Source organism: Hemitrygon akajei, chromosome 4 (assembly GCF_048418815.1).
Source record: "Hemitrygon akajei chromosome 4, sHemAka1.3, whole genome shotgun sequence".
NCBI classification, from domain to species: domain Eukaryota; kingdom Metazoa; phylum Chordata; class Chondrichthyes; order Myliobatiformes; family Dasyatidae; genus Hemitrygon; species Hemitrygon akajei.
Genome location: NC_133127.1, coordinates 84,035,036 through 84,050,162, shown reverse-complemented (window position 1 = coordinate 84,050,162; position 15,127 = coordinate 84,035,036). Strand labels below are relative to the sequence as shown.

Below are 15,127 nucleotides of genomic sequence, written 5' to 3'. Positions count from 1 at the left end.
CTCTTGGTTGGACAGACCTCTCATCTCAGGAATTAGCCTCAGACTGTGTCCAACACTACTACATCCTTTTTATGTAAGAGGACCAACACCCTGCACAGTTTTCCAACTGTGGCCTCAACCAAACTCTGTACAACTAGAACAAAAACTCCAAATGCTTTCTAATAAAGAGTGGTGCGCTGCTTGCCCTATTAACAACTTGTAGGACTTGCCTGTCAAATTTTCTGTGAGATGGGGTGGCAGTGGGATTAGAAACTGAATTACTATTTGGGGACACCCTGCTTTGACTCGTATTTCATATCCTGATTTCGTATTTTAAGAGAATGGAAAAAAGTTGAATTGCTTAGAGCCAGGCTCAACAGATAACTTCTGTTTACATATTATGGAAAAATCCTGATCGGTGTTTGGAACATGACTTTGATTTTTTGTAGAATTGTTTGATATTTCAACTTGGGAAGCTAATTATAACATTGCTACTTTCCTAACACCTTTACTTACTGTTAACATGTTCTAATTTAAGCATGTGTTTATAAGCAATACAAAAATGGATACTCTTGTAGAACACTTTAATAATTTTATGATGATAATTCATACATTATGTCACTTGATACCTCTGATTGCATTTGTTTTAGGAATACCATGAAAATTTCAAGGATGGAATAGTTCAAACTTTTGGCCTGAACACCTGCAGATTAACACCAGAAAGCAGCATTTCTCACCATTAAGCAGCAAGAAATCCTTTCATAACCTTATCTCAGATACCTTATCTGACACAGCACAAAGCATTGCATGAAAAGAGAGATTCCTCATCGACAGCATCCCCGCAGAATTTCAAATTCAAGCAGAATTATTTAACTTTCTGAAATAGTCTTCTGTCATTTTGAAACTAAATCAGTTACTGCAACTGTCCTCTGATTTATGTGTACTTGTAATATCTAACCTTCTAGTACACTTTTATGGAGATTGTGTGCTGATACAATATGAAGAATTGATGAAACATATTTGATTATGCTTGCAAAATGTTCTAAGGGGCTGGTAGATCATGTGAATTTTGTTTAATCTGATGTGTCTTATGTTATTCGCTTTTACTGCTTGGTTCTGAAGTGATGCCGGTCTCCAGCTTGCATCATTTACATTCCCTTAGTTACCACATGATTATTTCTCATTTCATGGATTTGAACCGATTCTTGTTTATCTCATATCACATGCAACTCTGCATTTAAATATAATAGCACCCAAAATGGATATTGAAGAAAAAAATAAAAGTAATATCACAGCCCTGTCTGACAATGTTGATAACAATTCTTTATACGGGCAAGGTCTCCCATCTTGGGAAGATTATATTGGAAGCATACATGACATACGATATTTACTAGTTGGAATTTATACATGTATAACAGTTCTGGGCCTAGTTGGTAATTTTTTTGTTGTGGTCGCATTGTGCAAAAACTTAAAACAGAAATCAATGATTAACTTTCTGATTGGAAATTTAGCCTTGTCTGACACTTTAATTTTATTATTTTGTTCTCCATTTACATTGACCTATGTACTTCTGGACCAATGGATCTTCGGTGAGATCATGTGCTACGTAGTACCATTTGTTCAGTGTGTATCTGTTATGGTTTCTATACTAATGCTGATGTCAATTGCAATGGTTCGGTATCAGATGATAAACAATCCATTATCCAATAATTTTACCATAAATACAGGTTATCTGTTAATGGGAACTGTGTGGATTATTGGATTTACTATTTGCTCACCCTTACCCATCTTTCATAAAATAATAGACCTAAGTGAAACTATTCACTTAGAGTCTTTAAAAAATAAATTCTTATGTATTGAGGCATGGCCGTCCGATTCTTACAGATTTGCCTACACTTTATCTTTGCTATTCATTCAGTATATTTTGCCTATAGTTTGCCTGACAGTCAGCCATGCCAGTGTGTGCAGGAAGATAAGTTCTACTGTGCCCAGCACACAAAGTAGGTCGGAGGAGAATGAAATGATAAATTTAACCATACACCAGCCAGGTAACAGACATCTGTTGGCACAACACCCAAGGGTGCAAGCAGGGAACTGTTCCCTCCTGAGGAAACACAAGAGATACAGCAGGAAGTGTGCCAGTGTCATGCCCACCATGGTCCAGGCCCACAAGAGTGACCAGACACACAGTGGTTCGAAGAGTGCACAGCCGGCCTCCTTTCTACCAGGAGTACCCATTTGCTTTGAAGTGAAACCAGTGGAATTGGAAGAGACTACTGATGCGCACATTATTCCTGTGACACCAAAATCTATCACCAGATTGAGGAAACGATCCCGTGGTGTTTTCTACAAACTGACCATAATAATTGTTGCTTTTACTGTCAGCTGGATGCCTCTACACATCTTTCACCTTTTAACTGACTTCAATGCCAATCTGATTTCGAACAGGCACTTCAAACTGGTTTATTGTATTTGCCACTTGTTGGGCTTGCTGTCCTGTTGCCTGAATCCCATACTTTATGGATTCTTGAATAATGGTATAAAATCCAGTTTACCATCCCTGGCCAAATGCTTTGGGGTAAAATAACACCTAGAGAGGGCAAAAACTGAGCTTTGTCATGTCAGGCTTTAATTAAATATGTTTCTCAGTCATATGGGCAGCTAATTGAATTCAATTTGACAGTATGACTGCCGTCATATATTTCTGAAACAATCCAATTTATTCTTTCATGTTCTATATTAAAGATTTTGTTAAAAAGTACTCACTATCTTTACCAAAATCTCAACAGGAAATTTAATACAGATTTCTACCAAGCTTTTCAGAGAATAAAACCAAAAAAAAAATCTTGTGATGCTATTCATCTGTCATGAATTAAAACATTTAGGGATCCGAGAACTATTCATAAAATGAGCTAATGTAAGAAAATAATTTTTTATCTTGTGAATATTTATTGACTCAATGAGCCAATTGGACAATGTGGTCTTGTACTTTTCTAAAGCTCATTGACAATATTTTAACCTTCAGATATTATCAAAGGAAGCTTTTTAAACCAAGTTTTTGATGTCAAACTGTTTTGAACCAAAGAGGAATTATTCTAACAGCCATCTTCTATACCTTTCACTATCATCTAATGTGAATGGGAGTTACAAATTCAGACAGGACAAAATATATATTCCAAGCCACTATCAAAAGCACTCTCTAAACCATGCACTATAACAAAATACTCAAATAATATCTCATTTAACTAGGCTAACTAATGTTTTGATTGTATTTAACTAGTCTAATGAGTAAAATGCTGTTAAAATATTCTGCACATTGCTCGCTTTTTAACATATTCAAAACCTGTTTGCAAGAAGAACCAAATTAAAAGTAATTCAGGAAAACTTTACGTATACAGAAGTAGAATATTGATACTTTAAAATGTAACTTTGCTTCAGTTCCATGTGATTGAAGTATAAAATAACATGTTGTTCTTTACTATTTGCTCTAGTCAAGTGAAATAAAAGTCAGAAAATTCATTTCTGATATAGTAACCCCACAATGATCTCTTACATACAAGACTCATGCAGTCACTGATTGCTGTTTTCTTTTCCTATTAAATATCTGATAAAAGAAAATATCTGATATAGTTCAGACTAAAGTATAATTTATAATTTATAATTTAAGTAGTTGATTTTTTAAGATTATTTTTGCAGCTGAAAGAACTATCTAGTTTAATCAGAAGTGATACTTTATGAAAAATAGATTGCATGTAGCATCATGGTAATCTGAATAATTAATATAAACTTAATTTGCAATACGTTGTTTCTGATTGAGGTGTTATATAGAAAAAATATGAATTGATCCTGGCTACAATAACTGAAAAGTATTAAAAATCTATAACTAATAAACAAAATGAAAATAGGATGATGCATTTGGAATATTATACCTTATTATGTTTCTATAAATACCTTAGATAGTAGTTGCACCTGCATGCATTAGTTAAGTGGTTGTGGAAGTAATGACTTCACTCAGTTACATTTAGTTTTCATAGATTTGATGGATTTTGTTGAGGGCTGATTTCAATTTGCCTAGAATGTTTATGTTTGCTGAAAGACTGGTATTAGTAATTTGCAACAGTGATTTTTTGTCTGTGGACAGTGATAAGAACAAATAATGCCTGAAGTGTTCCAGTAATAAACACTTATGTTGTCTGAATATGCATTATCTGTCTTTATGATGCTCCAGTCTGCTCTGTGAAGTATGTTCCGAAGTTTGAATGTACCAGTGTCTTCTGTTAAAGAGAAGACAGATTTAAAATAATGAACTCCCAAATAAGAACTAGTTTTGTAAATGAAATAATTCAAAGGTGAAATGGTTGTAGAATAAAGGAAGACTGTGCTTTCATATTTAAATATTGTATTTACAAAGAACGTGTACATTATTTCTATTTGGTAAATAAGATAGATATGTAAATCTTGAAACTAAATATTTCTTCATCATAATATTACAATAAATTATAAAATAACTGACTATGTTGTTTCCGAATTTGATGTGTATGCTTCAAGGACATCATTATATCCTCATTTTAAGTGACGATGTGAGAAATTATTCAGTGCACAAAAAACTATGCAGTCATCTTCAAATTGAGCAAGCTGTAGTTGCAATTAGCTGATTTTACTAAGTAAAATTTAGTAAGTCAATAAGCTATCATTATTTTGGTACCAATGTAGAAGATGACCAAAAGTCGGTTCTTATCAGCACTGTCATTTACTTTGATGCCCAATTGTACCAGTAGGTCACATATTGAAAATGTAAATGCACAGTGTGTGCAATTCATACCTAGTATAATACTGCAATAGCCAGCTGGTGATGAAGTGGCATCCGTGCCAGACTTCAAGGTGAGTGGTCCTGGGTGCGAATCTGGCCAGCTACCTGCACACTTTCCATTCGGCCTCACAAAAAAAACCAGACAAATGCTAAAGAAACAGAAAGGTTACCAGCTGTTGTGCCACACTGCATGGAGAAAAACAGTAATACTGTAATAACCTGCTGTGTGATAAATCATTAGCAAGACGGAAAATGAGGTAACATTGCAATATTTAAGCCACTCTTTCAATCAGTTCTTCAAACCAAATTCTTTTGAGGCGCTGTCACTTTTCATTTCTCAGAAATCTTGGATAAATTATTTGTTTTATTTCAGCACAACCTGCTATTTTTCATTTATAGTTTTCAAGCTTCAATATAGTTCTTTCAGAAAACAGTGTAATCTGTGCTGCTTCATTTTTTAGTTCATAGACCTGGAACTGTCAATGTGATCTGACACATTGTTATTTCTTACATATTTAATTTGTTTTTAAACTCACGACATTATTTCAAATTGAACTATAATAAAAGTTTTTGTGTCAAAGTTTGATTTTTCTTTCTTGCTCATCATACGGGAAATTCTAAGTGTAGGCTAACTTAGACATGCTTATAGATAAAATATTAATGAGTATGATTCAGGCATGAATTTCTGGACAATCGTGATGCTGTTCACCATTAACTTCACAGAAGAGTTGCCCTTAAAGATCTTGTAGTCACTGTGACACAAGCTTCCCATTTTCGAACATCACTTGTTGTCAAGCATTGTTTGCCTGGGATCTGTGGTGTCTCAATGCTGTGATGTCACTGATCGGCTGGGCAACCAATCTCACTGAAGAATCAAACAGTAAGCCACAGGTTTAAAACTCAGCTGTAACAGATATTGTAAACATTTTACAAAAATAACACAAAATAAGCATTATAATTTCCCTGAGATTAATACTGATGCTTGGAAGCTAAACAAACTATTTAACAAGGTGAGATTTCAAATGTTCAGCAGAGGGAATTACAGTCCACATATACACAATTACCCTTTCCCATGAGAAGCTGTCAAGCAGGGGTTATTATTGCCATTTGGCTCTGTGGGTCTGCTCAGCATAAGACATAAAACAGAGGAGCAGAATTAGGCCACTCAGCCCATTGTGTATGCTGCACCTCCATCAAGGCTAATTGGTTATCCCTCTCAAACCCATTCACCTGCCTTCTCCCTGTACCTTTGAATTCCTGACTAACCAAGAACCTATTAACCTCTGCTTTAAATATACTCAGTGACTTGGCCTCCATAGCCTTTCCACAGCAATGAATTTCAGAGATTCACAACCCTCTGGCCAAAAAATTAAATCTAATCTCCGTTCTAAATAGATATCCTTCTCTCCTGAGGCGATGCCATCTGGTCCTAGATCCACCCAATATAGGAAACATTCTCTCCACATCCACTCTGTCTAGGCCTTTGAATATTCGAAAGGTTTCAATGAGATCTCCCCTCATTCTTCTAAACTCCTGCGAGTACAGGCCCAGAGCTAACAAACACAACTCATACAATCACCCTGCAATTTGAGAAGGAGAATCTAAAGTCAGATGTGACAGTATTACAGGGAATTAATGAGGCATGAAAGAGGAGGTGGTGAAAACGGATTGGAAAAGAACACTGGCAAGGATGATGGCAGAGCAGGAATGGTTGGAATTTCTGGAAGCAATTCGTAAGGCACAGGATATACATACCGAAGAGGAAGAAGTATACTAAAGGAAAGATGACACAACCATGGCTGACGAGAAGTCAAAACCACCATAAAAGCCAAAGAGAGGGAATTGGATTTTCAGAAGGTCTTTGACAAAGTGCCATTCTTGAGGCTGTTAACAAGTTAAGAGTCCTTGGTCTTACAGGAAAGATACTAGCATGGATAAAGCAGTGGCTGATTGACAGGAGGCAAAGAATGGGAATAAAGGGAGCCTTTTCTGGCTAGCTGCCAGTGACTAGTGGTGTTCCAAAGGGCTCTGTGTTAGAACCAGTTCTCTTTTATGTTACAGGTCAATGACTTGGATGACAGAGTTGATGCCATTTTTACCAAGTTTGTGGACATTACAAGGATAGGTGAAGGGGCAGGTAGTTTTGAGGTAGTAGAGAGGCTACAGGGGGACTTAGACAGATTTGAGAATGGGCAAAGAAATGGCAGATGGAATATAGTGTCAGGATGTGTATGGCCATGCATAGTGGTAAAAAAAAAAGGGTTGATTATTTTCTAAATGGAGGGAAAATTTAAAAGTTGGAGGTACAAAGGGACTTAGAAGTTCTTGTGCAGGATTCCCTAAAGGTTAATCTGCAGGTCAGGACTGTGGTTAGATCCAATGTTAGCATTCATTTCAAGAGGACTAGAATATAAAAGCAAGGATGTAATGTTGAGGCTTCATAAAGCACTGGCAAAGCTTCACTTGGAGCAAATTCAGGCCCCTAGAAAGAATGTGCTGTCATTGGAGAGGGTTCAAAGGAGGTTCATGAAAATGATTTCAGGAATTAAAGGTTTGCTGTTTGAGGAGTGTTTGATGGCTCTGGGCCTGTATTCACTGAAATTAAGGAGAATGAGAGGTGACCTCATTGATACCTATTAAATGTTGACAAACCTCAGTAGAGTGGATGTGGAAAAGAGGATTCCTATGGTGGGGGATTCTAAGACCAAAGGACATGGCCCCAGAATAGAGGGACATCCTTTCAGAATGAAGATGAGGAGGAATTTCTTTTACCAGAGTGGTGAATCTGTGGAATTCATTAACAAAGGTGGCTGTAGAGGCCAAGTCATTGGGTATATTTAATGCAGAGGTTGATAGATTCTTGATTAATCAGGGCATGAAAGGATACGGGAGAAGGCAGGAGATCGGGGCTAGAGCGAAAATACATCAGCCATGATGAAATAGTGGAGTGGACTCCTTGGGACAATTGTTCCAATTCTGCTCCCATTTCTTCTGGTCTCATGGTTAACACTTTCATTACCAGAATCTTTTTTGTGAACCTCTCTGGACGCTCTCAATACCAGAACATCTTTTCTTAGATAAGGGGCCCAAAAATGCTCACAATACTCAAGTGCATATGTCCAATGCCTTATAAAGCTTCAACATCCCATCCTTGCTCTTATCTTAGAGTCCTCTCAAAATGAATGTGTTAACATTGTGTTTCCCTTACATACCACTGACTCAAACTGCAAGTTAATCTTCAGGGAATACTGGAAAAGGACTCCCAAGTCCCTTTGCATCTCTGATTTTTTGAATTTTCTTGCTGTTTAGAAAATAGTCTATGATTTTATTCCCTCTACCGAAGTGCACGGCCATACACTTCCATCCACGATACTCCATCTGCCATTTCTTTGTCCCTTCTCCCAATCAGTCCCAGGTGCATCTGCTGACTCCCTGCTTCCTCAGTACTACCTTCCCTCCACCTATCTTTATATTGTTATGATACCAGCCCCCTCCTTTGTGAGAATTGCAAGAGCCCTAGTGAAAGGGGGGTCAATGACCCGAGAGAGAGAGAGCAAGAGAGAGAGAGAGACAGGCTGAATGGACACAGGAAATGGAAAGACAGCGACGTGCTGGATACCGCATTCCACTGGGACAAAAGCTGGTGACTGTGGCATTGTTCTCAGGAGACACCTGGGAACTGCAGACGTGCCAACTCGCAGGGACATTGTAAAGCCCTCGGGCAAAGTGGGCTGGTTGAGAGAGAGATTGCATCACCTGCAACCTGATTGACACCTGAGATCCTGTGAGGCAGTATAAAGAAGGGTCTGAAAGAGGACGACCCTCAGACGCACCAAGGAAACACCAAGAAGCACGATACCGCTTCCCGTGGGAACGGGAAGCCATTTTGAAATAAGCCACGTGCGTTAAATTCCGAATGCGGGGTTTGTGGCTGGAACCAACGGAAGATCGCTTTTAACTAACAACGGGGAAGATCGCTCCCCTGATTCCATGGATGTTTTGGGCAAGTTTTTCCGTTTATCTCTCTTCTCTCTCTCCAACACGTGAAACCAAAAAGGGAAAAGCCTGCAGACTTCAGAGTGACTCTTTATATTTCCAATTGGACTCAGTATTATATACCCTAGACAACGAAAGAGCTTATTTCTGAGTGATTATTAATGTACCTGCGTTTTAGATTGAGTATTGACGCATGTTATCTGAATGTTTGTATTAACCTTAATTTTTGTGCCCCTTTATTAATAAAACTTTTGAAAATAGTACCATCGGACTTCAACTGACATATCTATCTTTGCTGGTAAGTGAAACCAGTTACTGGTTTCATAACAAGTGGGGGCTCGTCCGGGATTTGACACCAAAAAGGGGGAGGTCAGTCAATCGGGATTGTAAGTCAAAAAAAAAATAATTTGGATCTGGTACGCAGGTAGCCAGACAGAAAAACCAGCAAAGATGGACGTGTGAATTTATGAAAAACGCGACTGTGGCGGCGCTAGAGGTGAGCACCAAAGCAGACTTGTTAAATTTGGCGAAGGGGTTAGAGGTGGAAAACGAGCAGGATCAAGCTGAGAGGCAAAGACAGCATGAAATTCGGATCAGAGAGTTAGCAGCAGCCGAGAGAGCGGCAGCGGGGAGAGAAAGAGAGAGGGAGGAGCTAAGGAGAGAGCGGTTTAATGTTAGTTGGGAGCTGAGAGTAGTACCTCCGTTCGAGGAGACGGATGTTGATAGTTATTTCTTGCTTTTTGAAAAGGTGGCAGTGAACCAGAAGTGGCCACAGGAGCAGTGGGTCGCGTTGTTACAAAGTGTGTTAGCAGGAGGGAGGATTTGGGCAGCCATGATGCCGACCCGCAGACTGGCGAGTGCGGTGGCCCCGCCCCTAGAGTCCCAAAGCTATCGCGCATGCGCGGTCACACGCAGCCTGTCCAGAAAAGCAGTGAGCAGTTTAAATCGGGCCAGCAGTAATCTGGCCAAGATGTTTTTACCGACCCTGTACCATGAGGGTTCCGAGGGTGGTAAAACAGAAAGCAGTAAAGTAAAAGGGGGTAAGGGAGAGGAAATAGCCCTGCCCTTAGTGAAGAGAAAGGTCCTAGAGGTAGGAACTAAAGTTGAGAAACGGATAAAGTTGTTAAAATGTCCAGAGTTGGACATGGTTAATCTGTCTGGTTTGGCAGAATTGTTTGAAGAAGTTCAGAGTTCTAAAGGTGTTCTCGATGGTCCCGAGAGTGAAATGAGGGCAGTCTTAGAGAGGAAGGGTATCCTTGCTGTGGAGAAGTCAGCTGAAATGGCCGAGGAGGTTGTTTCAGCTCGCAGGGTTGCGCCTTCCCCAACGGGGGGCTGCCTAGAGAGTAACTGGAAGGATCGGGGGACGTTAGAATTTGAAAAAGGTACGGGTATTGAAAGCCTGGAAGGGGCCAATGTCCCGTTTGAGTGTGTCCAAGATGGGGGCGCACGTGGTGCTGAACCTGGTAACAGAGCTCAGGGGAAGTCTGAGGTGTTTGATTCAGGGGGACGGGGCGGCCGTCTCTGTGGATCAGATAGGGTTGGTTCAGTAGGAAAAGGGTTAACCTTGGTAACCGTGGGAAGTGTGAGTTCCACGGTGTTTGTATTCGAGAGTGGGGCCAAGGTTAATGCCGAATTTAAGGGGGGAATGAGGATTGTTATTGAAGGAAACGGAAAGTCTGTAGTTCCCAAGTCGAAGGAAGAAATTTTAAACCTGGCAGATCGCTCACAGAGTGAGTCGGGAAATAGTGGGGCCCCCCACTCTATTGTTACGCCAGGGTGGGGTGTGAAGAGGTGGCATTCGAAATGCTACCTGAAAGAGGAGTTGGAATTAAAAACAAATAGCCTGAAGGGTCTTGACAGTTTGGGGCATGGTGTTGAAAAAATAGCCCCGATGAACGAGGCGGGCGGGAGTTCACCACGCCAAATTACTCAAAGTCCCAACGGGGGGACTCGCCAGAAAAGAGGTGACGGTTAATGGGGATGCCATTTTTTTTAAACAGCAAAGCAGGTTTTTACGGGTTGCGCCAAAGCCTGTGAATAATAAAGACAGACCTTTGGAGACCTGCCGGCGAAGTAAACCGACCGAAACGATTAGTATTCGCATAAACTTTTGTAGATGCACCTAAGCTAAGATCACACCTCCGCAGTTTTGTTGCTGAAAACAATAAATAAATAGGTGGTTATTGAATTGAAGTCTGATGCTACAAGACTTTAAGATATTAAGATGTTAAGATATTAACTAAAGGGGCACTGTACTTGTTAACTGTTTAGATGCTGACTTGAATGTATAACTGTATTACTCTGTAGTGAAAAGAAAAGCTTCTGTATTGTATTAGATTCAAAATTTCTGTAAGACTGTACCACTCTGGGTTTTAACCGCTGGTAAAAACCTTTTTAAGAGGGGAGGTGTTATGATACCAGCCCCCTCCTTTGTGAGAATTGCAAGAGCCCTAGTGAAAGGGGGGTCAATGACCCGAGAGAGAGAGAGCAAGAGAGAGAGAGAGACAGGCTGAATGGACACAGGAAATGGAAAGACAGCGACGTGCTGGATACCGCATTCCACTGGGACAAAAGCTGGTGACTGTGGCATTGTTCTCAGGAGACACCTGGGAACTGCAGACGTGCCAACTCGCAGGGACATTGTAAAGCCCTCGGGCAAAGTGGGCTGGTTGAGAAGAGAGATTGCATCACCTGCAACCTGATTGACACCTGAGATCCTGTGAGGCAGTATAAAGAAGGGTCTGAAAGAGGACGACCCTCAGACGCACCAAGGAAACACCAAGAAGCACGATACCGCTTCCCGTGGGAACGGGAAGCCATTTTGAAATAAGCCACGTGCGTTAAATTCCGAATGCGGGGTTTGTGGCTGGAACCAACGGAAGATCGCTTTTAACTAACAACGGGGAAGATCGCTCCCCTGATTCCATGGATGTTTTGGGCAAGTTTTTCCGTTTATCTCTCTTCTCTCTCTCCAACACGTGAAACCAAAAAGGGAAAAGCCTGCAGACTTCAGAGTGACTCTTTATATTTCCAATTGGACTCAGTATTATATACCCTAGACAACGAAAGAGCTTATTTCTGAGTGATTATTAATGTACCTGCGTTTTAGATTGAGTATTGACGCATGTTATCTGAATGTTTGTATTAACCTTAATTTTTGTGCCCCTTTATTAATAAAACTTTTGAAAATAGTACCATCGGACTTCAACTGACATATCTATCTTTGCTGGTAAGTGAAACCAGTTACTGGTTTCATAACAATATCATCTGGGAACTTGGCCACAAAGCCATTAATTCTATCATCCAAATTGTTGGCATATAACATGAAAATAAGCATTCCAAATACTAACCCCTGCAGAACCCCATTTGTCACCTGTAGCCAATTAGATAAGCACTTATTCTGAGTCTGGGCCTTCTGCCAATCAGACTATTTTCTATCCATGCTAGTGTCTCTCCTATAATACCATGGGCCCTTATCTTGTTAAGAAACCTCAAGTGCAGCACCTTGTCAAAGGCCTTCTGAAAATCTAAATAAACAGTATCCACTGACTCTCCTTTGTCTATTCTACCAGTTATTTCCTCGAAGAGTTCCAACAAATTTGTCAGGCGAGATTTCCCCTTAAGGAAATCATGCTGACTTTGGCCTATTATGTGCCTCCAAGTACCCTGAAACCTCATCCTCAATAATGAACTTCACTGTGTTCCCAACCACTGAAGTCAGGCTAATTGGCCTAACATTTCCTGATTTCTACTTCCCTCTTTTCTTACAGAGTGGAGTGACATTTGCAATTTTACAGTACTCCAGAACCATTTCTGAATCTAGTGATTCATGAACAATCATTACTAATGCCTACACAATCTTGTCGTCTACCCTTTTCAGAACCCTGGGGTTTAGTCCATCTGGTCCAGGTGTCTTATCTACCTTCAGACTTTTCAACTTCCCAAGCATCTTCTCGTTACAGCAAAAACACTCACTTATGCTCCCTGACACTGTTGAATTTCTGGCATACTGCTAGTTTCTTCCACAGTGAAGAATGATGCAAAATACTTACCAATTTCATCTGCCATTTCTTTGTCCTACAATACTACCTCTCTAGTGTCAATTTCCAGTGGTCCAATATCCACACTCACCTTTTTTATTAAAAACAGTTTGAAAATCTTTTGGTTATCCATCTATATTTTTGGCTAGCTTTTCTCTCCTTATGGTTTTTATATTGGATTCTGTTGGCTTTTAAAAGTTTCCTAATCCCATCTACTTTCCCACAAATTTTTGCTCTATTATATGCCTTTTCTTTTGTGCTTTTGCTGTCTTTGACTTCCCTTGTCACCCATCCTCCTTTTAGAGTACTTCTTCATCTTTCTGGCACCTTCTGAACTGCCCTCAGAAACTCCAGCCATTGCTGATCTGCTAGTGTCCTCCTCAAATCAACTTTGGCCCTTTCCTCTTTCATGCCTCTGTAATTCCCTTTACTCCACTGTGATGCTGATACATCTGACTTTATCTTTTCCCTCTCAAACTGCAGGGTGAATTCTATCATATTATGATCACTGCCTCCCCAGTAATTAACCCTTTACCCTAAACTTCATAATCAAGTCTGCTCCATTACATAACACACAATCCAGAATTGCCTTTCTCTTTGTGAGCTTAAGTTCAAGCTGTTCTAAAACGCTATCTATAGGCATTCTGCAGATGCTCTCTCTTGAAATGCAACACCAGCCCAATTTTCCCCATCAACCTGCATATTGAAATACCCCATAACTTTTTTTAAAACATATTTTTTATTAAATGTTTAAGAGAATTACATAAAATGAATAGAATAATAAAGTAATGAAAATTAATATCAGCCCTCCCCCTTAACCCTTCCCCCCTTAACATCCCTATCTTAAAAAAAGAAAGAAAGAAAGAAAGAAAGAAAGAAAGAAAGAAAGAAAGAAAGAAAGAAAGAAAGAAAGAAAGAAAGAAAGAAGAAAGAAGAAAGAAAGATTGCCTGGATATCAGAAGATCCCCACATGCTCCATGGAGTTTAAAATAGCCTTAGTATATATCTTTATTTATTTTTCCCCCAAATAGCTAATAATTTTATCTTTGAAGAACCTATATATTTAATCCTATCTTTTGTAAATAAGGGTGCCAAATTTTCAAAAATATATCATATTCATTTCTTAAATTATAAGTAATTTTTTCAAGTGGAATGCAGCTATGTATTTTATTATTCCAACGGTCTATAGTTAAGTATGAATCTGATTTCCAAGTAACTGCAATAGCTTTTTTGGCTACTGCTAATGCAATTTTTATAAATTTTTTCTGATAATTTATTCAATTTGGGTTTCGGTATTATCCCTTCAATATCGCCTAATAAAAATAATATTGGGTTATGTGGAAGTTGTATTCCAATAATTTGTTCCAGTAAAAGTCTTAAATTTATCCAAAAAGGTTGAATTTTAAAACAAGACCAAGTAGAGTGTAAAAAAGTACTAATTTCTTGATTACATCGAAATCATTGGTCAGATAAATTTGGGTTTAATCTATTTATTTTTTGTGGTGTAATATATAATTGATGTAAAAAATTGTATTGTACTAATCTAAGTCATACATTTATTGTATTTGTCATACTATCAAGGCATAGTCTTGACCAACTTGTTTCATCAATTTTAATATTCAAATCAGTTTCCCATTTTTGTCTTGACTTATGAATTCCTTGTTTAATTGTCTGTTTTTGAATCAAATTATACATTCAAGAAGTAATTTTTAAAATTTTTCCTTTTTGAATTAAAATTTCTATTTCATTAGGCTTCGGCATTAACATTGTTTGACCCAGTTTATCTCTTAAATAAGCCCTTAATTGAAAGTAACAGAAAAGAGTGTTGTTTGATAATTTATATTTATTCTTTAGTTGATCAAACAACATCAATATACCTCCTTCAAAACAGTCACCTATATATCTAATCCCTTTTTGAAACCAGTTATATAAAAGCTGTTTATCCATTGTAAAAGGAATGAGTCTATTTTGAATTAGGGTTCTCTTTGCTAATAAAGATTTCTTTATCTCATCATCAACATTTATCTTATTCCATAAATCAATCAAATGTTTTAATATAAGAGATTCTTTCTTTTCCTGTATCCATTTGGATTCCCATTTATATATAAAATCTTCTGGTATATTTTCTCCTATCTTATCTAACTCTATTCTAATCCATGCCAGTTTATCTTCATCAAAAAAAGATGCAATAAATCTAAGTTGATTTGCTTTATAATAATTCTTAAAATTTGGGAGTTGTAACCCTCCTAGGTCAAATTTACATGTCAATTTTTCCAGCGATATTCTTGACATCTTACCTTTC

At 38.5% G+C, this 15,127-nt stretch overlaps 1 protein-coding gene across 2 annotated transcripts in view; it reads left to right on the top strand.

Moving 5' to 3' along the window:
- The window catches only part of LOC140726504 (neuropeptide Y receptor type 5-like), a 51,273-nt gene extending 46,227 nt beyond the window's left edge, over positions 1 to 5,046 (top strand). For both annotated transcript variants that reach the window (XM_073042982.1, XM_073042981.1), the window contains exon 2: positions 630 to 5,046. In XM_073042982.1, the coding sequence (XP_072899083.1) occupies positions 1,238 to 2,566 (1,329 nt within the window). In that variant the 5' untranslated portion in view covers positions 630 to 1,237 and the 3' untranslated portion in view covers positions 2,567 to 5,046. The remainder of the gene's footprint in view (positions 1 to 629) is intronic.
- Positions 5,047 to 15,127: the final 10,081 nt, after the last annotated feature.